Here is a 21,493-nt window from a genome sequence, read left to right on the forward strand (position 1 = left end):
GCTGCCAGAGGACCCCGAGAGGGGCGTGGCTTCAAGGAGAGGTGGGCGGGTCTACCCGCTATAGACCCCGCCCCTTATTTTCTAGCCCCGCCCCATCACCGGCACAGTAGCGGGGAAGGGCGTGGCCTTAGTAGACGGGGGCGGGGCTAATTGCCATAGTCCCCGCCCCTCCGGTCTAAACCTTCCAGGGGCGGGCACGGGGCGGGGTTCCTGGAGCAATGGGCGGGGCTATCAGCATAGGCCCCGCCCGTGGATCGAGCCCCGCCCCTCGGACCGTTCCGCCGCCGTCAGAAGGGCGGGGTGTGGCTTCAGGGATGAAGTGGGCGGGGCTATCCGCCCTCGCCCCGCCCCTCGGGTCTAACCCCGCCCCTCGGTCTCGCCCGGTTCGCGCCGGCGGGGCCCGGAAAGGGGCGGGGCTTAAGCCGGGAGCTGGGCGGGACGCGCCTCAGTCGGCCACGCCCCTCGGGCCTAGCCCCGCCCCTTCGGCCCCACCCGGTGTGACGCAGCTCCGCGCGCCTACGTGCGTACGTGCGTGCGCGCCTACGTGCGTGCGCGGCCCCGCGGGCTGGCAGGACCCGGATCGGCGGCGGCGGCGGGAGCTGGAGCGGGGCCCGGGGGCCCACGGCCGCCATCACGGATTTCCTGTGGGACAAGCGCACCGGGCTGGCTGCGAGGACGGTGCGGCGCGGGGCGCGGCGCGGCGGGGCGGGGTGGGTAGGCCGCGGCCGGTGAGGGCGGCGCGGGGCGGGCCCGGCCTGTGGGTCCCGGCGGGGCCGCGGTGGGAATCGGCGGCTTGGGTGTTCCCGCGGGGGCGGCGGGGCCGGATGGCCCGGGGAGGTCGGGTCGGGGCCTCATCGCCGAGGCCGCCTCGCTCTCGGCCGATCTCTCCCGGTGTCCCGGTGCTTCCGGCCCTGCACGGCGGAGGCCCCGCCCGGCGCGGCCGCCATCACCGTCTCCAAACCGGTTCCAGCCTCGCTGCGGAACGCCCCGGTGCTCGTTCCACGGAGACGGGGCTTGGCGGGCCGCCAGCGCCGCCTTCGCTCTCCCTTCAGTCAGCGGCTGGAAACGGCGAGGCTCGGGGGGAGCCCCGGGCAGAGCCCCCCCCGTGCAGGGGGTACCGAGCCCGTGCCCCCGGGTCACCCCATCGCCGGGGCCGGTTCGGCCTGTCCAAGCCCTGCCGGTGATGTCAGCGCAGGGCGGGGACGGGGACGCAGCCGGGGGCATTTTGGATGGGGGAAATTGCCGCGGGAGCTCTTTGGGCAAAGGGAGCTCCGGCTTCTATTCGGGCCCTGGCACAGATTGCCCAGAGAAGCTGTGGCTGCCCCATCCCTGGGGTGTTTAAAGCCAGGCTGGACGGGTCTTGGAGCAGCCTGGGCTAGTGGAAGGCGTCCCTGCACATGGCAGGGGGTGGAACTGAGTGAGCTTTAAGGTCCTTCCCAGCCCTTAACATTCCACGATTTTATGATTCGTGCTTGAAACAAAAATACGTGTGGGGAGCGTGTGAGAGCTGTGGAGCAAGGCTTGGCAGGGTCTGAGGGGCTGCACCCGCTGTGCCATCTCACGTCGGGATCTTCTTGGCTCATGTTCCCCCAGAGAGGCAGAGCTGAGGGTCTGCAGGGCTCTGTTAAAATCCATTGGGAAGGGTAGGTTCGCTCCTGGGCGGATCCCCGTGGGCAGAGGGATGTGTATCACGGATCTCCTGAGCTGGAAGGGATCCACAAGGATCATCAAGCCCCACTTCTGGCCCTGCACAGGACACCCCATGAATCCCACCCTGTGCATCCCTGAGAGCATTGTCCAAATGCTCCTGGAGCTCTGGCAGCCCCGGGGCCGTGCCCATTCCCTGGGGAGCCTGGGCAGTGCCCAGCACCCTCTGGGAGAAGAGCCTTTCCCTGATATCCAGCCTAAACCTCCCCTGACACAGCTCCAGCCGTTCCTGGGGTCCTGTCACTGGTCACGGAGAACAGAGATCGGAGCTGCCCCTCCTGAGGAAGCTGCAGCCCCCTGAGATCTCCCCTCAGTCCCAGCTGAACAGACCAAGTACCCCCAGCTGCTCCTCGTGTGGCCCCACCCTTGTGTCCCCTCCAAGTGTAGATGTCCCTTGGCTTGGCAGTAAACCTGAGGCACCTCTTGAGGAGCTGCTCTCTGGGTATCCATTACTGGTGCACAGGGACTTTGGTGATATCCAGGGCTTCATTTCACCTTCCCTCAGTTCTCCCTGGTGCTGCTTCCCACCTTCCCAGGGAGCTCAAAGAGAGAAGGTGCAAAAGCTGTTCCTGGAGCTGTGACAGTAGAGATGGGTGTGAAAAAGGGATATAAACCTGGGAAAGAGAACCACGGGGCAAGCACAGCCCCTGTGGGTGGTCTCATCCTGCCCTGTGGGGCTCTGGGATCTCTCAGAGGTTCCCCCCCCCCTCTCAGATCCCCCGGCACACTCACACGCGCTGCTGGTGGCCTCCCTGCTCCGCGCCGGCTCCTGTCCCGTGCAGCTGTTGGGGCGGTCCCTGCTGTCCCCAGGGGTGCCTCACAGGGTCCCCGCTGTCCCCGCAGATGCCGCACTCCCGAAGGTACCGCTCGTCGGAGCGCAGCAGCCGCGGCAGTTACCACGAGCGCTACCGGAGCCGCAAGCACAAGCGGCGGCGGACGCGGTCGCGGTCGAGCAGCAGCGAGCGGGACCGGCGGCACCGGCGGGAGGACAGCTACCACGTCCGATCCCGGAGGTGAGGGGGGCTCAGAGCTGCTCTGTTGTACAGAATCACGGCGGTGTTGGGTTGGGAGGGAGCTCTGGGGACACGTCCAGGTGGATTTGGGATGTCTCCAGTGAGGGAGACCCCGTGCTCGCCCTGGGCAGCTGTTCCGGTGCTCTGCCACCCTCCATGGGGAGAACTTCTTCCTCGTGTTGAGGTAGAACGTGGTGTGTTTTAGTTTGTGGCCATTGCTGCCCATCCTGTCACTGGGCACCACTGAAAAGAGTCTGGTACTATCGTGACACCTGCCTTGGAGATATTAATATGCAATAATGACATTTCCTCTCAAGTCTTTTCTTCTCCAGACTAACTGGGCCCGCCTCCAACAGCTCATTAAGAGAGATGCTCCAGTCCCTTAATCATGGCCTAGTCATCCACACTCACCCAGGTTCTGTGTGACCTTGGCCTGCTCTGAGCTGTCACAGCCTGGGCAGTACTCGTCACCAAACGCCCTCCACTCCCCTCTAGGGAAGCTTCCCTGTCCGACCACCCAGGAGCCCCTCTGGCAGTGCCACTCCACCACCTGAGCTGGGACCGAGGCCCCTTTGCAGCGGTGGCTTCAATGACCCAGTGGGTGCCCTGTTTGACTCCCTGCACACCCCACGCTCCCAGTCAGACCAGTTTCCGTACTGGCTCAGCCCTGGTTTCCCACAGCAGAGTCTCAGACATCTCAATCCTCAAAATTAATTTAATCTTGTTGCAATAACAAAATAACAGCTCTAGCTGGTGCCTCCAAGGAGGGATCCTGAACAAAGGACCCGCTGAGCTTTTATCCCTTCACAATCTCAGCACAGGAAGATCTGGGGCCCTCAGCTCCAAGTGTCCCTGAGTGTCCTTCACCTGGCTGGGACACAGGTCCCTGTCCCCGTTGTTGTGCAAAGGGTTGGCAGTTCGTGGCCCCTTGCCTTGTGCTCCCACCCCTCAGCTGCCACTGTCCCTGGAGCTGCCAGCACTGAGTGTATCCCCTCTGCCGTGCTTTTGTGAGACACCTGGAGCGCTGCAAGGTTTTGGTGTTCCCAACATAACAAGGACATTGAACTGTTGGAACAAGGCCAGAGGAGGCCAGGAAGTTGTTAAGAGGACTGGAACACCTTTCCTATGGAGACAGGCTGTGAGAATTGGGGCTGGGAGAGTTCTCCAGCCGGGAGAAGAGAAGGTTTTGTGAAGACCTCACAGCACCTTCCAGTATTTAAAAAAGGGGCCTACAAAGAAGCTGGAGAGGGACCCTTCATGAGGAACTGTAGCGATAGGACAAAGAGCAATGGGTACAAACTGAAAGAGAGAAAATTTAGGTTAGACATTAGGAAGAAATTCTTCCCTGAGAGGGTGGCGAGACACTGGCACAGGTTGGCTGTGGATGCCCCGACCCTGTCAGCGTTCAAGGCCAGGTTGGACAAGATGATCTGGTCTAGTGAGAGGGGCAGATCTTTAAGTCCCTTCCGACCCTTCAACGTTGCCCTCCGCATCCCCCTGCCCAGCTACGACGACCACTCTGCAGACCGGAGGGCCTACGACCGGCGTTACTGTGACAGCTACCGGCGCAACGACTACAGCCGCGAGCGGGGCGACGCCTACTACGAGCCCGAGTACCGACATTCCTACGAGTACCGGCGCTCCCGGGACCGCGAGGGCAGCTACCGGAGCTGCAAAAGCAGCCGGCGTAAGCACAGGCGGAGGCGGCGCCGCAGCCGGTCCTTTAGCCGCTCCTCATCGGTGAGTATCCTGCTGTGCTGCGCCTGCCCTGTAACCTTTCTCTCCCAGGTGCCGAGCTGGGTAAGTAGAAAACTCACTTTCTAACGCTCTCTCAGACTCGGCTTGAACTGTGTGTTAGAGAACTTTTGGTGCAGAGTGTTCCTGCCCGCGTCCCTGTGCGCCATGGCCGGTGCTGCCCTGTGCCGGCTGGGCACGGGTGGCTCAGACCCTCTGTCAGTGTTGCCCGCGCAGGTGGGAGGACAGGAGTGCCCCGCGAGGCTGGCGGGTCCCCAGGGTGGTGCTGCAGCTCCTCCTGTTCGGTGATGCTCGTGGAGAGCTGTGTAGGAGCCCCAGCCAGGCAGGATTTGTGCAAGGCTCAAACAGCCAGCGCTCAGCTGGTCCCAGTCCCAGAGAGCCTGTGACAGGTGGTTTGCCCCTGTGGTCTCTGTTTCAGGCTGTGGCAGGAAGCCCCTGGCTCTGAGGGTTAGAACCTGCTCCAGAGCAGGATCCTCCTGGGTGGGCCCAGCTGACGTGGGGTGTCATGTGAGGGGCTTTGCGGAGGAGCAGAGCTTTTGGACCACTCAGTTCAGGTGGAGGCAGAACCATCCCAGGCTCTTCCCGGCAGCATCCCTGGCTTTCTCTTCTTGTCTGTTCTGCTGTTCACCTTCCACTTCTGTTAGACCCCAGACATGTTCTCTGCTCTGTGTGTGGAGCTCTCAGTGTTGTCTGGTCTGTTCTGGCTCTGTGTCCAGGGAGGGGATTGGGGGCTGGATTTGGGTCCCAAGTCTGCTGGCTGGTTGCTCCCAGGTGTGGGGATACTTAGCCGAGGAACCGAAGGCAGGAATTTTCTCTTCTGTGGCATAAACCTCTTATCTGCCTCATCCCAGGCTGTCCCTGTTCCCTGTTGGGCTCTGCTTCTCTTCTGGAAGTTAGTCCTTCCAGGATCAGCTTCTTTGGGGGAGGGTCTAGGAAGACGTGTCCGTCTTTCCCCAGGCAGTCACTGCAAACTTTTGGTTTTGGATGGATCGTTGTATCTAGAGCTGCTTCTGAAATCTCGGAATTCATCTTTCCCTGAGTGTCGGGGCTGGGGGAAGCTGTGTGGGCGGTTATTGGAGTGGGATGGGGGTGCCTGTGGGGGCAGCCTGGGCTTGTGCAGGACCTCCCGGCACCTGACTCCTGCTGCCCTTGCTCTGCGGCGGCCGTGGGGCTGCTGGGAGCCCCTCCCCGTGGCCTCTGGCCCTCGGTGTGCTCAGGCAGTCCCCAGGACCCGAAGGCCAGTGCTGTTCCTCTCTGAGCCCCCGTGGGAGCGAGAGCAGCCGGCCCCTTCCGTGCCCCTCAGCTCCCTCACTCTGACAGCTCTGCTGTCGCACTGGTTCGGGTTGGGGCTGTTTGTAGGTTCTTTTTTTTCTTTTTTTTTTTTTCTTTTTTTTTTCTTTTTTTTCCTTTTTTTTTTTGCTACAACGAAAAGCAAACTGTTTTTTTCTTTTCTGAGCTAGTGTGTTGTATCTTGACATGTTCCCTTGCAATATCCCTATCGTTATATATTCCTCTGTGCCGTATGAATTGGCTGGGAATCTCCTCCTGCAACCCCTCCTCAAACAACCATGTGAATTTCCAAACCAACCAATGCGTGACGCTGGCTGCTGCGCTGGTTTGAAAATCTGATTGGTGAATGATGAATTCCCTGTCTGCCTGGGCCAGCAGCGGAGTCGACAGAGCAGCAGAAGGGCCAAGAGTGTGGAGGACGACGACGAGGGGCATCTGATCTATCGCGTCGGCGACTGGCTACAAGAAAGATGTACAGCCAAATCGTAACATAATTTAGCTCTCTAGTTAAGCTCCCATCGCAGTCGCAGATCTGTCTTATCTTTCTGTTTCATTTTATTTTCATTGTTTATTAAAGAGAAACCCTCTCCTTTTCCTTCCCCTTTTGTTAAAGCTACGTTTATATTGTGTATTGTTACTGAAGTGCCAGGGAATTAGGGCAGCTGCCTTGTGCAGCCGGTGTCAGCCTTCCGCTGCTCCGGTCTCTCCAGCTGTGTGCAGGTTAGGTGTTGCAATGCATTCTCCTCTGCCCTGTGTATCGCTGCAGCCAGGTCCTGCTCCCTCTCTCAGCTCCTTCCCTCTCCTTCTCTCCCTCCCAGATGAGATTATCAGCACCTTGGGGGAAGGCACGTTCGGCAGAGTGGTGCAGTGCATGGATCACCGGAGGTATGTGGGAACAGGAGAGACCACAGCTGGCAACAGAGCATTTTGGGCATCACGTGGGAGCCTGGGGGTGAAAATCAGTCTCTTGGTTTCCAGTAGCCTCTGCTGCTCTGGGCACTCACCCTCTCGTGTTGCCCATGTGCTAGGGGAAGCTTCAGGGCTGTTTTGTAGCAGGGGAAAGGGCACAGCCTTGGTGGACACCCCTTAATAATAACCTGCTCGAGCAAGGGTGGGGAGGCTGGTCAGAAGGTCCCTTTCACAGGGCTCACCTTGTGCTTTCTTCTTGTTTCTCCCACAGGGGTGGTGCACGTGTTGCTCTGAAAATCATTAAAAACGTAGAGAAATACAAAGAGGCTGCTCGACTGGAAATCAACGTGCTGGAGAAAATCAACGAGAAGGATCCTGAGAACACGAAGTGAGTGTGCCCTGGTGTTCAGCAGGAGGGGCCAGTTCCAGGGCTGGGGTGGAAGAGGTGCTTGGTGTTGTGTGGTTGAATGTGGCCCTAGATGGTTTTGGAGGCATCTTGGCTTGCTGTGGGATACAGACTGAGCAGGGAAAGGAGGAGCCTGGCGCAGGGGTGACACAGCTGAGCGGTGCCTGCAGAGCTGTTCCCAATTGGAATGTTTCTGTCAGTCTCTGTGTCAGGATGTTTGACTGGTTTGACTACCACGGCCACATGTGCATCTCCTTCGAGCTGCTGGGGCTCAGTACCTTCGATTTCCTGAAGGATAACAACTACCTGCCTTACCCCATCCACCAAGTACGGCACATGGCCTTCCAGGTGTGCCAGGCTGTGAAGTGTAAGTGTTCCCTGCTGCTCTCCCCCTGCTCTGGGCTGACCTGGGGAGCTGAGCAGGTTGCAGTTCTGCAACTGGTGGCCCAGAGCAACAAGTTTTTGCTGTGGTTCTGAGCCTGAGCCTTCCTGCCCCTCTGGGAATGAATCCTCTTCATTTTCTGATGCTTGTGGGCTGGCAGTAGCTCAGAGCACTCCAGCATTCACCCCCCTGCACCTTCTGGCGATCAATACAATAAATCTCTGTGCTTCTACTGAAGCATCATGGCCTGGGCTTTGCCTGGCTGTTCACACCCAGGTTGAAACGTGGGCTAAACTGGTGCCAGGATGAGCAAACTGAACCAGTGATGGCTTTTTGTGGGGTGCAGCCTTGCTCTTGTCTGTCCCCTCACCCCGATTCTTTTTGCTCCCTCAGTTCTGCACGACAATAAACTCACCCACACTGACCTCAAGCCAGAGAACATCCTCTTTGTGAACTCTGACTACGAGCTCTCCTACAACCTGGAAAAGGTAACACACTGCCTCGAGTTGGGTCTCCTCTTGGATTCTTGATGTCCCTGACCTTACCAGAGGAGTCAGACAGAGCCCCAGGGGATGTGGGCTCCATGCCTTCAGGGCTTTGCATGATCTGCCAGTGCTCAGGCAGCGCTAAGTGAGCCATGGTGACCCCAGGCTGGTGGTGGGAGCTTGTTTGGGGCTGAGCTGTGGGGCTGCCGAAGCTTTCCCCTCCCATGGTGCCCTCAGCTCTGTAAGGAAGGGGCTGGAGCTCACAGGTGACGGGTCCTGTTCTCCCTCATGCAGAAGCGGGACGAGCGCAGCGTGAAGAGCACGGCCATCAGGGTGGTGGACTTTGGCAGTGCCACGTTTGACCACGAACATCACAGCACCATTGTCTCCACCAGGCACTACCGGGCCCCTGAAGTCATCCTGGGTAGGTGCCACTGGGTCTCTGCCAAGGCAGGTGTGCCCCTTGAGGGCACTGAGTGCTGCCCAATGGGCTGGGTGGTGTTGGGCTTCCACATCATTCAGGAGCTGTCCTGGATTTGCCCTGGGAGGTGGGAAGTGCTTTATTTACCAGCTCTGCAGTGCTGTTTCCTGGGAAGGCCGTGGTTATGGTCCTGTCATTATTCTGGGGTTGTTCTGCCTGGAGAAAAGGAGGTTGAGCGGGGACCTTCTCACTCTCCACAACTTCCTGACGGGGCAGGGTTGGGTTCTGCTCGCAGGGAATGAGGGACAGGGCAAGAAGAAATGGTTTCAAGTTGTGCCAGGGTTGGACATCAGGAGGAATTTCTTCCTGGAAAGGGTGGTCAGGAATTGGAAGGGGCTGCCCGGGGAGGTGTTGGAGTCCTCATCCCTGGAGGTATCCAAGGAATGACTCGATGTGGCACTCAGTGTCCTGGCCTGGGTGACAAGGTGTGGATTGGTCACAGGTTGGAGTTGATGATCTTGAAGGTCTTTTCCAACTTTGATGATTCCATGATTATTAGCTGGTGTGTTGGCATTGCTGCCAGCTGGGCAGTGAATTGCCAGCAGAGCACCAGGAGCCTGGCTGGACTGGGATGTGTTTTTTCAGTTACTTATTTTTAAAAGGAAGAGAGATTTGGACCCTTGGGTTGTAACTGGATCATTTATTTAAACAACACTGTTTTTCAGAGCTTGGCTGGAGCCAGCCCTGTGATGTGTGGAGTATTGGCTGCATCATCTTTGAGTATTACGTGGGTTTCACCCTTTTCCAGGTGAGAACTGTGTTGTGTGGCTACTTCCCAACTGGTGAGAGGATGCTGGCTGCTTCCAGCACAGCCCAGAGGCCCTGGGACTGATAGGCCTGTGTCTTGTAGGGACACCCGAGGCACTGGCCAGGAAGGAGTTCTGGGTGGGGGAATACCCAGGGCTGGAGGCAGAACCACTGGCATCTATTCCATGCCTTCCCTTTACATTTTCTCTCCCTCAGACACACGACAACCGGGAGCACCTGGCCATGATGGAGAGGATCTTGGGGCCAATTCCTTCCCGGATGGTCCGGAAGACAAGGTGAGCGAGGCCAGCTGGGCACTGCAGGTTTGCCAGCCCTCCTCTGCTCCGTGGGCAGTGGTTCTCCCTGAGGGATCCCACTTTGGAACCCACTGGGGCTGGCACCTTGCTGCTGCTGCAGGGTGTGTTGTGCTCAGGTGTAACCTGCTCCCCCCTGTTACCGTGACAGGAAACAGAAATATTTCTACCACGGCCGCCTGGACTGGGATGAGAACACCTCAGCTGGACGCTACGTCCGGGAGAACTGCAAACCACTGCGGGTAAGGCAGCTTGGCCCCTCCTCTGATTCCCCCTCTGGGCGAGCTTGGGCCAGCAGAAGGGTCAGACCAGTGACTTTCTGAGGGAGCCTTGGCTGCCCTAGGTATAGGAAGCTGCAGCAGCCTGAGTTTAATCTGAAGTGGAGCACAAGGAGGGTACGGAGATCTCAGGAAGTGCCTGGGGAAGGGAGGGTGCGTGAAAATCCGTCAGTTCTGGGGAGAGAGGAGCACAGAGTTCAGGTCCTGAACAAACCAGCCTTCCCCCAGCTTAGCCTGTCAGCCCAGGGAACATCCCAGGACAGGGTGTAGCCTCCTTGGGCCTGACCTTCCCCCTGCACCTCGCAGCGATACCTGACCTCGGAGGCCGAGGACCATCACCGCCTGTTCGACCTCATCGAGAGCATGCTGGAGTACGAGCCGTCCAAGCGTGTCACCCTGGCTGAGGCCCTCAAGCACCCCTTCTTTGACATGCTGGGCATGGAGCCCAGCACAAAAATGTGGGACTCGAGCCGGGACATCAGCCGGTGACGCCACAGGTGCCAGCCAGCCCTCGGATTCTAGCCCCCGTGGAGGCCTGTGTGATTTCTATTCAGACACTTGGTGCTTTTTTTTTTTATACATGAGATGAACTTCCTGGACACGTTTGTAAAGCTGTTAATATGTGAGATACTGTAAATAGCCCAGATTCTCTGTCGGCCTCGGAGCACCACGGGCCTGACCTGCTGTCGCTGCTGCCGTTCTCGTGAGGTGAGGGGGCCTGTGTGTCCGTGCTGTAAATACCTCTCGTCACGTGTTGCTTTGTCTCCTGTTCCTGCCCTCCTCGGTGTAAATACTCCAGGACTCGCAGCTCTCTGTAGCTTATCTGTTTCCTTGTAAGTTATGGAACTGGTGGGACTGCATGGGAATTATTTTTTGGATCAATGTCATAGCCCATCCCCACACCAGAGTTTTATAAGAATTTTGTACAGTCTTTGTGAAAAATAAATATGAAGTGAATAAAGCACCTGGTCTGGGTTTGGCGCGACAGCAGCTGATCCTGGGGCTGTTCTGCTGTGCCATGTGAGGGGAAAGGAGAGGGATGAAAGGAACTTTGTGGTCCAGGAAACCAGCTCTATCCACCTGCACCATTCCTCCCAAGCCTACACTGAGTAGGAGCTGCTTTTAGCCCTCAGGGCTGCAGCTGGACCTGAGTCGATGCTGGTGTGGGGGTCAGAAAACCAGGGGCTGGCCCTTTCCTCATGCCCTGGGCCCGGTGTTGGCGTGGGAGGCAGGACAGCAGGGCCCTCAGGTGTTCCCTTACCCCAAGAAACCTCTCAGCCTTAGGTAGGGTGGAGCACTCACTGGCTGCTGGTGGTGGCTGTTGGAAGAGGGGTGTCAGGAGCCCACATCCAGCTGTCCTACACCCAGCCCAGGGCTCTCTGTGTCTTTTTGGCTCTTCCCAGCTCTGCAGCGAGGCTGGGCCTTGATTTGGACTGTTCCCTGGGCATTGGTGGGGCTGTTTCACAGCCGATGGCAGGCGGGAGAGCCTCGCTGGGGTGTGGGAGACAGATGCGCTCTGCTTAACCGGCACCATCAGGCTGTGCCAGGCTGTCCTGGCCCTGGCAGGCTCTCACCATGTGGAAGGGAATGGAAAGGTCTGGTTTCACCTGGAGGGAGTGTGGGGGAGTCTCAGGAAGGCTGACATTGAGGGGTCTCCGTGGGCTTGTGATCCCGACTTACCGAGCTTGGTCTGGGAGCCCTCACCTGCCTCCTGTGGCAGCAGGGGCAGATCCTGTCCCACTGCCCGTGTGCCCAGCCCTGCACTGAGGTTGGAGGAGAATTAAATTGACCAAATCCCACCTGTGGTCTGGCTTAGACTTCTAAAAAATAACAATCTCATGCTGGTGTCCAAAACCCAAACCCACAGCTCCTACCTCTGCCTGGAGCAGCTCCAGGCTTGTGTTGAGGTGGGAGCTCACCTGTGGGATTCGTGTGTCACTCTCAGCCTGTTCAGAGGCTAAAGAGCCTTTTTAGCAGTCTGCTGAGCACCGAGAGCTGGGAGGGGACCGAGGGCAGGGACGGCTGCATGTCCTGCTCCCGCGATGCTGAGGAATCCCTGCTCGGGACGGGCTCGGTGTGCAGTCCGCGGGCAGCTGGAGTGGATGGATTTGGGGATTCCTATAAATAACTGGTCCAGGAGACACAAGTGAAATTCCCCAAGTGCTCGTCGTGCCGCGAGTCCCTCCCTGGGGGTCGGACTCGGCGCCGGCCGGCTCAGTCACAGCTGCTGGGGTGGCCCCCGGGACCCGCGGGATCACGCCTGGGGGGGCTGCGCGGGCAGCAGGCGAACGGCACCGAGGCCGCCCCGGTGAGAGGAGGGAGCCGGACCGGGGGCCGGAGGTGAGGTCTCGGGGGGACCCGCAGGAGAGGCCGCTGCCCCGGTAGGGCCAGCAGGGCGGGGACCCGGAGCCATGGGGACAACCGGGGGCGCTGGGGCCCGTCCCGGGGTCCCGGGAGAAAAGGGGGGGGTTGGGAGGGGGTGGGGGGGGAGGGAGGATGCGCCGCACGTGACCCCAGGACACGTGGCCGCGTCACGTGTGCGCCCCACCCGCGCGTGCGCAGCGGCCCCCTGCGGCGGGGTCTCCCGAATGACGTCACGGCGCGACGGGACCAATCAGCGGCGGGGAGGGGCGGGGCTTGGCGGCGGCGGCGGCGGCGGCCCCGGTTCCGCGGGTCCAGCGCGCTCCCGGTCCCGGTCCCGGTCCGGCCATGGCCCAGCGCGGCGGCCCCGCGGTGCTCCCGGACAACCCCTTCCAGGACCCCGCGGTGCTGCAGGCCGGGCCCGGCCCTGTGCTGGATGGCTACAACCCCTTCGAGAGCGACGCGGTGAGCGGCGGGGCCTGCCCGCAGACCGGGGCCTGCCCGGGCACCGAAGCTTCTTCCTGGCCACCGGAGCCCTCCCTGCTGCCGGCGCAGTCTCACGGCTCTCCTGTTCCCCTGCAGCCGCCGCCGCCGTTCCAGACCCCTTCGGTAGCCCCGCCGCCCCCGGTAGCAGCGGCCGCGCAGCCCCCGCGGAAGGCGAGTCCCACCGAGCCCCGCAACTACGGCTCCTACGGTTCGCAGGTACGGGGGGAGGCGCCGCCGGGCCGGGCGGGCCGGGGGGACGCGGGCCCCGGCGGGAGCCCAGGGTTTGTGTCCCCCCCTCCGCAGGCCTCGGCCGCCGCCGCCACGGCGGAGCTGCTGAAGCGGCAGGAGGAGCTCAACCGGAAAGCGGAGGAGCTGGACCGGCGGGAGCGGGAGCTGCAGAACGCGGCCCTCGGCGGTTCCCAGAGTGAGTGGCTGCGGGGCTGGGGAGGGACGGGACCCCCTCGGAGCCCGCCTCGCTCCTCCTCACCCCCTTCCGTCCGCAGCGAGGCTCAACAACTGGCCCCCGCTGCCGTCCTTCTGCCCCGTGAAGCCCTGCTTCTACCAGGACATCCCCGTGGAGATCCCTGCTGACTTCCAGAAGACTGTTACGACCATGTACTACCTCTGGATGGGTGAGTCTCCAGGGGAATCTCGGGGCAGACCTTGGGAGGAGGTGGAAGAACAAGTGTCCTGTGCTGCTGCTCTGGGGAAATGGGGATGAACAGGTGGTCAGGGGGGTTGGGGGAGCCTGGCTTGGGCTCCTGAGTGCTGTCCTCTCCCTCAGCCAGCACCATTGCTCTCTTCCTGAACTTCCTGTCCTCGCTCGCCTGGTTCTGTGTGGACCCCTCATCTGGTTCTGGGTTCGGCCTCTCCATCCTCTGGGCTCTGCTCTACACGCCCTGTTCCTTCGTCTGCTGGTATCGGCCCATGTACAAAGCTTTCAGGTGCGTCCCTGAGCCGTGGGTATCTGCTCCAGCTCCTGGGGGCCTCTGGCTCTGCGGGATGTGGTGGTTCCACCCCGAGCTCCCTGTTTCCCCCCTGCCTCCTGCTTTAAGGAATGTCTGAGAGCTCTAACCTCGCCCATCTCTTCCTCTCAGGAGCGACAGTTCCTTCAACTTCTTTGTCTTCTTCTTCGTCTTCTTCGCCCAGAACGTGATGTATGTGCTGCAGGCCATTGGCATCCCAAACTGGGGATTCAGGTGAGCCATGAGCTGACCCTGGAAAGGCAAGAGGCGGGTGGAGAAGAGGGAACCTGGGGGCAACAGCCTCTTGTTTTGCAGTGGCTGGATCCTGAGCCTGATAGCGCTGCGGACTAACACAGCCGTGGCTGTGATGATGATCCTGGTGTCCTTGTCCTTCACGGCAGTGGCTGTGTTGGGGATCATTATGCTGAAAAAGGTGGGTTAGGATCAGAGCCCTCCCTTTGGGGGGAGGTTTGGGCCGTCACAGCTCTGTTTATGAGGGGCCTGGAGCCCCAGCCCTGACCCTCAGCCTGCTCCTGCCCTCCAGATCCACTCTCTGTACCGCCGGACGGGCGCCAGCTTCCAGAAGGCTCAGGAGGAGTTTGCGGCCGGGGTCTTTTCCAACCAGGCCGTGCGCACGGCCGCGGCCAACGCCGCTGCGGGCGCGGCCACCAACGCCTTCCGCGCGCCGTAGCCGCGCGCGTGCCCGGCCCTGCCTCCCTGGCGCACGCGGGCTCTTCCCGAGGAAGAGGAAATCCGAGTTGCACTTTCACTGGATCCCCGTGCGTCCGCATCAGCTGTCAGAGGCTGCCTCATCCCAGCTTGGAAGTGCTGGTGCCTGAATCGTCTGCTGCTCTTAACCCCCTTTCCTCACGGACAGAGGCTGTTCTGGTTTGTGCTGGTCCCCTCCCCTCAGCAGACTGGGGGGAGCAGGGTGGGAAGTGCTGCGGCCGAGCCCTGAGCCTGCCATCGCCCTCCCTTCCAGCAGCAGCTGCTGGGGGCAGGAGCCTCCTCCAGATGGTTGGAATGCTGCTTCCAGGGACTGGAACGGTCACTTGCCTTCCTTGTGCTCTCCTGTTTCCCCACCTGGTGATGACGCTTGTGTGCCCTGGGGTGTGGAGGGCCCCCTGCCCCCTGCGTGCCCAGGGACCCCCCATGCTCTGCCAAGAACATCATCCCCCTCTTCCTCCTGGGGCTTGCTCCAGTGATATGAGGATGGGGCTGGTGCTGTCCCCAGGGTGTCTGGTCCTTTTGTCCTGTCCCTTTCCCCGTCCTCTCCCTCTCTCCGGGCACAGGGATGAGGAGAGCAGGGCAGGGATGGGCAGCGCTCGGGCAGCTGCTGCCTGTGGGGATCCTGCCTTTAGCCCATGTGGACCCCAAAACCAGGCTGGGTGCTGGGGAGCAGCCCTGGTGTTTACATGGCTCCCCCCTCGCCTCCAGGGAGGGATGAACAGCTCCTCCAGTCTCCCTCCCCACCTGCTTTGAGGACTGTGACCCCTTGCTCCCCCCAGCACCCTTCACCCAGGGCCTTCACCCTCCTCAGGGGCTGAGCCAGTTCCCCTGCGCAGCCCCCGCATCCCCCTTACCTGCCCTCTGTCCCAGTGTCCCCGGCGATCCCCAGGACAGGTCTCATGCATTCTGCTTTGCCCCATCTCCTCTCAGATGCTCCCGGTTTGTCCCTGCAGCTCCGGGGCTGGCGAGAGGCTTTGTGCCTTTAGCTGTGGGGGCCAGTGGCCTCCCCGTCCCGCTGCGGCGAGGGCTCCTCTGGGGCTCCCCGCCTCCTTCGCTGCTCCCCGTGTGCTGTTCCCCGACCGCCTCCCGGTTTATTTAAGGAATAAATGAAGTTTCACTCTGTTCCTTTGCAATCTCCGTGCGCCGACCGGGGCTGGGGGGAGCGGCGGGGCCGGTGCCGGTGTCGCAGCTCCCGGGGGTGGTGTGGGTGGACTACAGCTCCCGTCGTGCCGCACAGGGGCGGCCCCGGGGCGGGCGCGGCCGAGCAGCCGCCGGCGTGCGGGACCATCCCCGCAGCTCCCGGCGCTCCGCCGCCCGCCTCCAGTCGCGGCCCCGGGCATCCCGGAGGGCGCGGCGGCGGCGATGCTCGGCCGCAGCCTCCCGCCGGCCCAGCGTCCCCGCCCGCCGCTCCTCGCGGCGCCGGGGCTGCGGGGCGCGGGGCGGACGGACCGCCGGTAGCCTCCCGCCCCTCCCGGCATCGGCCCGGCAGCGGGACCCGGCCCTGCGCCCGCCGCCCGCGGAGGATGCTCCGGTCCGGACCGCGGCTCCCGCCTGCTGGCGCTGCCCCGGGGGCCGCGTCCCGGGCGGCGGCTCTCGGACCCCGCGGGGCGGGATGATCCCCCGGCGGGGGCCCGGCGCTCCACCGACGTTCCGGGAGGAGGCGGCGGTCCGTCTCCGGCCGGCGGCTCTAGGCCGGCCCCGGCCTGGGTGCGCAGGAACCGGTGAGGCCGGTTCTGTTCTCCGCGGAGCTTCTGGTGGCCCTGTCCCCGCGTGGCCGTGGGCGCTGCCCGAGCCCCCCCGCCCGGGGCAGTGAAGAGCCGCCGTCAGCATCCTCCGGGAGGCGAAAGGTGGAGCCCGGCCCGTTCCCGCAGAGCGGTTGCTCCCGCTCCCCGCGGTCCTGGCGCGGTGCCGCCGGCTGCCCCGGGGCTCCGGGGCCGGCCCCGAGCCGCCGCCCGCCGCGGCCATGCCCTCCCCCACCGACTCCAGCCGCTCGCTGACCGGCCGCAGCTCCCGCAGCCTCACCCACCTCCGCCTCCAGCGCACCTGGCTGCAGGTCCTGCTGGTTCTGGGTCTCGTCCAAGCCATCCTGGGCGTTCTCATCGTCACCTTCAGCCTGGTGGCGGCCACTATCACGCCCTCCACCAAAATCCGTCACTCCTGCCCGTCCTGGGCCGGCTTCTCGGTGAGTGCGGGGCCGGGGCGGCGCGGGGAGGGGGCTGCGCTGCTCCCCGGGGGCCGAGCTTGCCGCCGGTCCCAGGGGAGGGCAGCCCCGCTGCTCCCCCACCCTCTGCCCGTGGCTGCCGCGGTGCATTGTGGGAGAATCCCAAGGGCTCCCCCAGGGTGGCTCTGTGAGGGATGGGGACCCCCGAGCGGTGCGGGGGCTGTCCGGGGTGTGCGTTGAGGTTTGCAGCCACGGGCAGGGAGGGGTGTGGGGGCACCACAGTGACGGCAGGGCAGGGACCGGGCGGCGATGGAGGCTCTGCTCTGTCTGCTGTGCATTGGGGTGAGGGCAGGACCCGGGGTCCCCCACGGTGACCCTGCAGCACGGATCCTGGCCTGGGTTTGCTGCCCAGCCAGAGCAGCCCGCAGTCCCCAGGCCCTGAATCAGCAGTTTCTCCCACCTTGTGGTGCCAGGGCTGCTCCTACAGCCCTGCTGCTCCTGGGCCGGCTCCAGGCCTGCAGGGATCGGGGGGCTCTGCCCGTGGGCAGGGGCTGCTCGGGGCCCCACTGCCCAGCAGAGCTTCCTCCCTGTGCTCACCCCGGGGCTTGTGCATCTGCAGCTGGCACTGTCCGGGCTCGTGGGCATCATCTCCTGGAAGCGGCCGCTCACCCTGGTGGTAGGTGTTGGGGGGGGACGCCCTTCCGCAGGCGGGGGAGTCCAGGCTGGGGAGGCCGAGCAGAGCCCCTCGTGCCCCCGGATGCGCAGCCGCGTGTGCCGGCTCCCCGCTCCGCAGCCCTGCACAGCCGGCAGCCCCTCTCCTCCCGCTGCAGATCGCCTTCTTCACGCTGCTCTCGGTGCTGGGCGTCATGCTGAGCCTCGCCGGCTCCATCCTGTCCTGCCAGAACGCGCAGCTGGTGAAGACCCTGGAGGCCTGCGAGAGGGTGAGGCTGAGCGGGGGCAGCCCCAGCGCCCCCCGGGCCTCCCCGAACAGCTCGTCCCTGGCTGCGGGGCCCTGGGGACACCGGGAGCTGCGGAGCTGGGGTCTGGTGGTGGGATGTGCTGGCGGCTCTCAGGGGACAGCGTGGCATCCAGAGCTTCCTCACAGTGTTTCCTGTCCCCAGGAGAGGGACTCGTGTGTCTGCTGCCAGGCCCGCTCGGAGCCCCCGCCCGCCTCCTGCAGCCAGCAGAGCGAGATGCTGACCATGTTCCCCAACCCCAACTGCCGGAGCATCCGTGTGGCACTCAAGGTGGAGGACCAGGGGGATACAAGGGCTCCCTGGGAAGCGGCCGCACACCCGGCCATGCTCTGCGGGCTCTGCAGCTCACCCCACTGCTCCCCAGGATCTCCTCTTCAGCGTCTGCGGCTTGACCATCTTCTCCACCATCATCTGCACGCTCTCTGCTGTCGTGTGCTGCATCCAGATCTTCTCCCTCGACATCGTCCACGTGGTGAGTCCCAGCTCTGGCTCAGGAGCAGACAGGGCTGGGGAGCAGTGCTCCTAGACTGGGATGGGCCCTGGGGCACCAGGGCAGGACCCAACCCCAGCCAGCTGCAGATTGAAGCCCAGGATGCGCATCCCTTGCTGGATCTCTGGGCAGGGGGTCTCAGCTCTCCCTTCTCGCCTCTCCCCGCAGCTGGTCCCACAGCGCTCGAGCTCTGTGACATTGGAGTGCACGTCCCCACCTGACACCTTTCTGCAGAGCATGATGGACTTCGAGGAGTTTGTGCCCCCAGTGCCACCACCCCCCTACTACCCCCCCGAGTACACCTGCAGCTCTGAGACGGACGCGCAGAGGTACCAGCTGGGAGCGAGGCTGGTAGAGCGGGGGGCCCATGTGCCCCCAGGCTGGGCTTGTCCCACCCAGTGTGGCTTTTCTGCTCTTGCCTCTGCAGCATCACCTACAACGGCTCCATGGACAGCCCCGTGCCCCTCTATCCAACCGACTTCCCCCCATCCTATGAGACTGTGATGGGGCTGCGGGGAGACAGCCAGGTGGGGGCCGTGGCGCCGTGGGCAGGGGAGGCCAGGCAGGGTGGGTTCCTGCTCAGCTGAGCCCTGTGTTGTCCCACAGGCCACCCTGTTCGACTCGCAGCTGACAGACGGCTCCCACGCCTGCACCTGCGACCGCGTCCCCTCCATCGTGCTCAGCGGAGAAGGTGAGTGTCCCCCCCGGCACGGGGAACGGGAGAGGGGCCGTAGCAGGTCCGGCTCTTCCCGGCAGCTCTTCAGCGGTGCCCCTCCGCTCCTTGCAGTGTCCATGGACAGCGGGTCCCTGATCATGTCCGAGATCATGGACATCCCCGGGGACAGCAGCCCCTCGGAGGACTCGTGCCTGCTGGAGCTGCAGGGCTCCATGCGCTCCGTCGACTACGTCCTGTTCCGCTCCATCCAGCGCAGCCGCGCCGATTATTGCCTGAGCGTGGACTGCGTGCAGTGCAGCCACCACGCGCGCAGCCCCACGCTGGGCTTGCAGGGCCCCTTCGAGGAGATGCCGCAGCCCCGCGTGCGGGGCGAGCGATCCTATTCCTGCTCCACCGCGGAGCCCGGCCACGACGGCATCCTGGTGGGGGGAGCCGTCACCCACAGCTGCAACCGGCTGGCCGGGCTGGCGCGCTGCGCCGGGCCCTGCTTCCCCGAGGTGCGGCTCAAGGACAAGGGCTCCTCGCTGCAGGGGCGCGGGGGTGGCCGTCCCACGGACCCTGGTGCCGGCCGCCCCGGCCACCCCCGGCGCAACAGCGAGACCTCCTGCCCCTCGTCCCCGGCCCCGGGGCTGGCCCCGCGCCCGCTCCTGAGGTCACACAGTGACCCCGGCGTCCCGATGGCTGGCCATGCTGGTAGGTGACAGCGACCGCTGGGACGGGATGGGCGGGTGGCAGCGTCCGTGGGGTGCAGCCGGGATGTGCCGCAGGGTTTGGCTGCGTTTTTCTGTGGCCAGATGGGATTAGAGCCAGTCTGGGGAGGAACAGGGGGAGCAGGGGAAGTCTGCTGGGCTGGGAGCAGGGGGGTGCTGGGGGGTTGTGCTGCCTGGGGTCTGCACAGCTGCCGAAGCCTGAGGGTTCTCTCTGCTCCTAGCAGATTTCAGGGAAGTACTTTATACCAAAGCACTGGAGGACACCGTGTCCGATTCCTCCGCTGATACAGGTCAGGGCACTGGGATGTACTGGGATAGAAAGGGGGCTTGGGGGGTGTCTGTAGCCCTCTGGGGACTGAGCTCACCCTGCTGGGGCTGGGATAAGGGGGATCAACAGTGGGACCTCTCCTGCTGACTGGGGATGGGAGACAGCAGGACCCCAGGCCTGTGGGGATAGATCTCCTGGGAGCAGTGTCCTGGGGTCTGACAGTGGGGATGGGTCTGTCAGAGCGGTGTCCTGGCTCTGATGGTGGGGATGGATCCATCCGAGCAGTGTCCTGGGTCTGTCAGAGCCGTGTCCTGTGTCTGATGGTGAGGACAGCCCTGTCAGAGCAGTTCCTGTGTCTGACCGTGCTCCCTCCGCAGGGCTGTGCTCTGAGGCCTGCCTGCTCCACCGTTCCCACTGTGACTCCCCGCCGCTGCTCCGGGCCGGCTCGGTGGGGAAGAACAAGCTGCCACCCTGCAAGAAGGTGCCACAGCAGCTGTCAAAGACAACCACCCGCTCCCTGGGGGACCTCAAGGGCTACAGGGGCACCCGTGGGCTGGTGGCCAGGTTCCTGCAGAGACCCAAGCGCAGCCCAGCAGCTGGCATGGAGGTGTCTGGGCACAGCTTCCACGGGCACAAACAGGTGGGTCCTGGAAGCCACAGGGGATGGGCAACTCTTCCTTCCCAGAGAACTCCCATCCACACTCTCCCTCCCTTCTGCCCCCATCAGCACCTCCACCCTGGCCCTTCCACGGCTTCCCCTCCCCTGCCACACCCCCACGGTGTTGGCACCCTGGCTGCAGGCAGAGCCTTCTTCCTGCAGCACTGCCCTCGCCCAGCCCTTCCTGGGGGGCAGCTCCTTTTCCTTGATCCCCACTGGAGCCACGGGTGGGAAAATCGTGCCTGTTGCAATGGCTTTGGCTTTGCCCCTGAGTCACCGCACCTGGAGGCAGTTGCTGGGACATCCCGGCAACTCGGCTTTATGGAGACCTTGCGCAGCCTGGGAGGCCTTGACGGGAACGAGCCTGTCCCAAATGCCAGTGTGGGCGCGTGATGCACGCCTCTGCCATGCCTGTCACCTCTGTCCTCCTGCCCCGTGTGCCACCTGGCTGCACTGGAGCGTGGAGGGTTGAGCACAGAGGGGTGAGTGCGGGAGGGTGTCACGGGCAGGGGTGTCTTGGGCAGGGGTGTCTTGGGCAGGGGTGTCACGGGCAGGGCTGCCACCCCTGCGGCTGCAGCCTGTCCCCATGGGTTGCAGGTTCCCTGGAGTGCCTGGCCGGGTGCAGAGCGGCCCCACGAAGGAATCCACCTGCAGAGCTGCGGGGACCTGAGCTCCACCTCGTCCCTGCGCCGGCTCCTGTCCACGCGCCGGCTGGAGCGCAGCCGCCCCCGGAGCCTCAGCGGGGCCTGCAAGGAGAGCGCGCTCTGAGGGCACGGCCTCCACAGGGACCCCCCGGTGCCCCGCTGTGGAGAGGGGGTCCCACTCTGGGCTCAGCCCTGGACATTGCTCGGACATTGCTGCTGCCCTGGTGGGCTCTGCTGGGCCCCTGCCCCAAGTGGGGCTGGGGCGAGGGGCTGGTCCCCTGGGGTGTCTGCTGGGGGGTCGGGACGGCCGTGCCTGTCCCCTGCCCTGTCTGGGATGGCTATGCCTGTTCCTTGCCCTATCCCTTGTTCTGGACATGCCTGTCCCTTGCCCTGTCCCTTGTGCCAGCTGTGCCTATTCCCTGGGATGGCCATGCCTGTCCCCTGCCCTGTCCCATGTTCTGGCTGTGCCTGACCCACACACTGACCATACTCTGTCCCCTGTGCCAGCTGTGCCTGTACCCTGGCATGGCCATGTCTGTCCCCTGTGCCAGTCGTGCCTGTGCCCTGGGACAGCCATACCTGTCCCCTGCCCTGTCCCCTG

The 21,493-nt window shown here is 63.2% G+C and overlaps 3 protein-coding genes across 4 annotated transcripts; all 3 read left to right on the plus strand.

Moving 5' to 3' along the window:
• The first annotated feature begins 526 nt into the window (after positions 1–526).
• On the plus strand, positions 527–10,762 carry CLK2 (CDC like kinase 2). Of its 2 annotated transcripts, none has more exons than XM_068995060.1 (13): positions 527–678; positions 2,551–2,720; positions 4,226–4,460; positions 6,141–6,237; positions 6,584–6,650; positions 6,946–7,062; positions 7,281–7,447; positions 7,856–7,950; positions 8,242–8,371; positions 9,094–9,176; positions 9,392–9,471; positions 9,641–9,731; positions 10,074–10,762. In XM_068995060.1, exons 2-13 carry the CDS (start codon positions 2,551–2,553, stop codon positions 10,254–10,256), a joined length of 1,515 nt encoding a protein of 504 aa, XP_068851161.1. In that variant the 5' UTR covers positions 527–678; the 3' UTR covers positions 10,257–10,762. The 2 variants fall into 2 exon arrangements, with proteins under 2 accessions (XP_068851161.1, XP_068851162.1); XM_068995061.1 differs by having other exon boundaries at positions 6,144–6,237.
• Positions 10,763–12,399: 1,637 nt separating this feature from the next.
• Positions 12,400–15,430, plus strand: SCAMP3 (secretory carrier membrane protein 3). The gene is made up of 8 exons (XM_068995064.1): positions 12,400–12,593; positions 12,711–12,830; positions 12,918–13,038; positions 13,118–13,246; positions 13,399–13,558; positions 13,712–13,813; positions 13,895–14,012; positions 14,124–15,430. Exons 1-8 carry the CDS (start codon positions 12,477–12,479, stop codon positions 14,268–14,270), a joined length of 1,014 nt encoding a protein of 337 aa, XP_068851165.1. The 5' UTR covers positions 12,400–12,476; the 3' UTR covers positions 14,271–15,430.
• An 841-nt stretch (positions 15,431–16,271) lies between these two features.
• On the plus strand, positions 16,272–21,016 carry ENTREP3 (endosomal transmembrane epsin interactor 3). Its single transcript, XM_068995056.1, has 12 exons — positions 16,272–16,490; positions 17,089–17,145; positions 17,300–17,410; positions 17,591–17,716; positions 17,811–17,918; positions 18,105–18,265; positions 18,364–18,463; positions 18,543–18,627; positions 18,724–19,305; positions 19,544–19,612; positions 19,968–20,230; positions 20,846–21,016. The coding sequence occupies exons 1-12, from the start codon at positions 16,272–16,274 to the stop codon at positions 21,014–21,016; spliced, it is 2,052 nt and encodes a 683-aa protein (XP_068851157.1).
• Positions 21,017–21,493: the final 477 nt, after the last annotated feature.

Source organism: Aphelocoma coerulescens, chromosome 25 (genome assembly GCF_041296385.1).
Source record: "Aphelocoma coerulescens isolate FSJ_1873_10779 chromosome 25, UR_Acoe_1.0, whole genome shotgun sequence".
In the NCBI taxonomy this organism is placed as follows: Eukaryota; Metazoa; Chordata; class Aves; order Passeriformes; family Corvidae; genus Aphelocoma; species Aphelocoma coerulescens.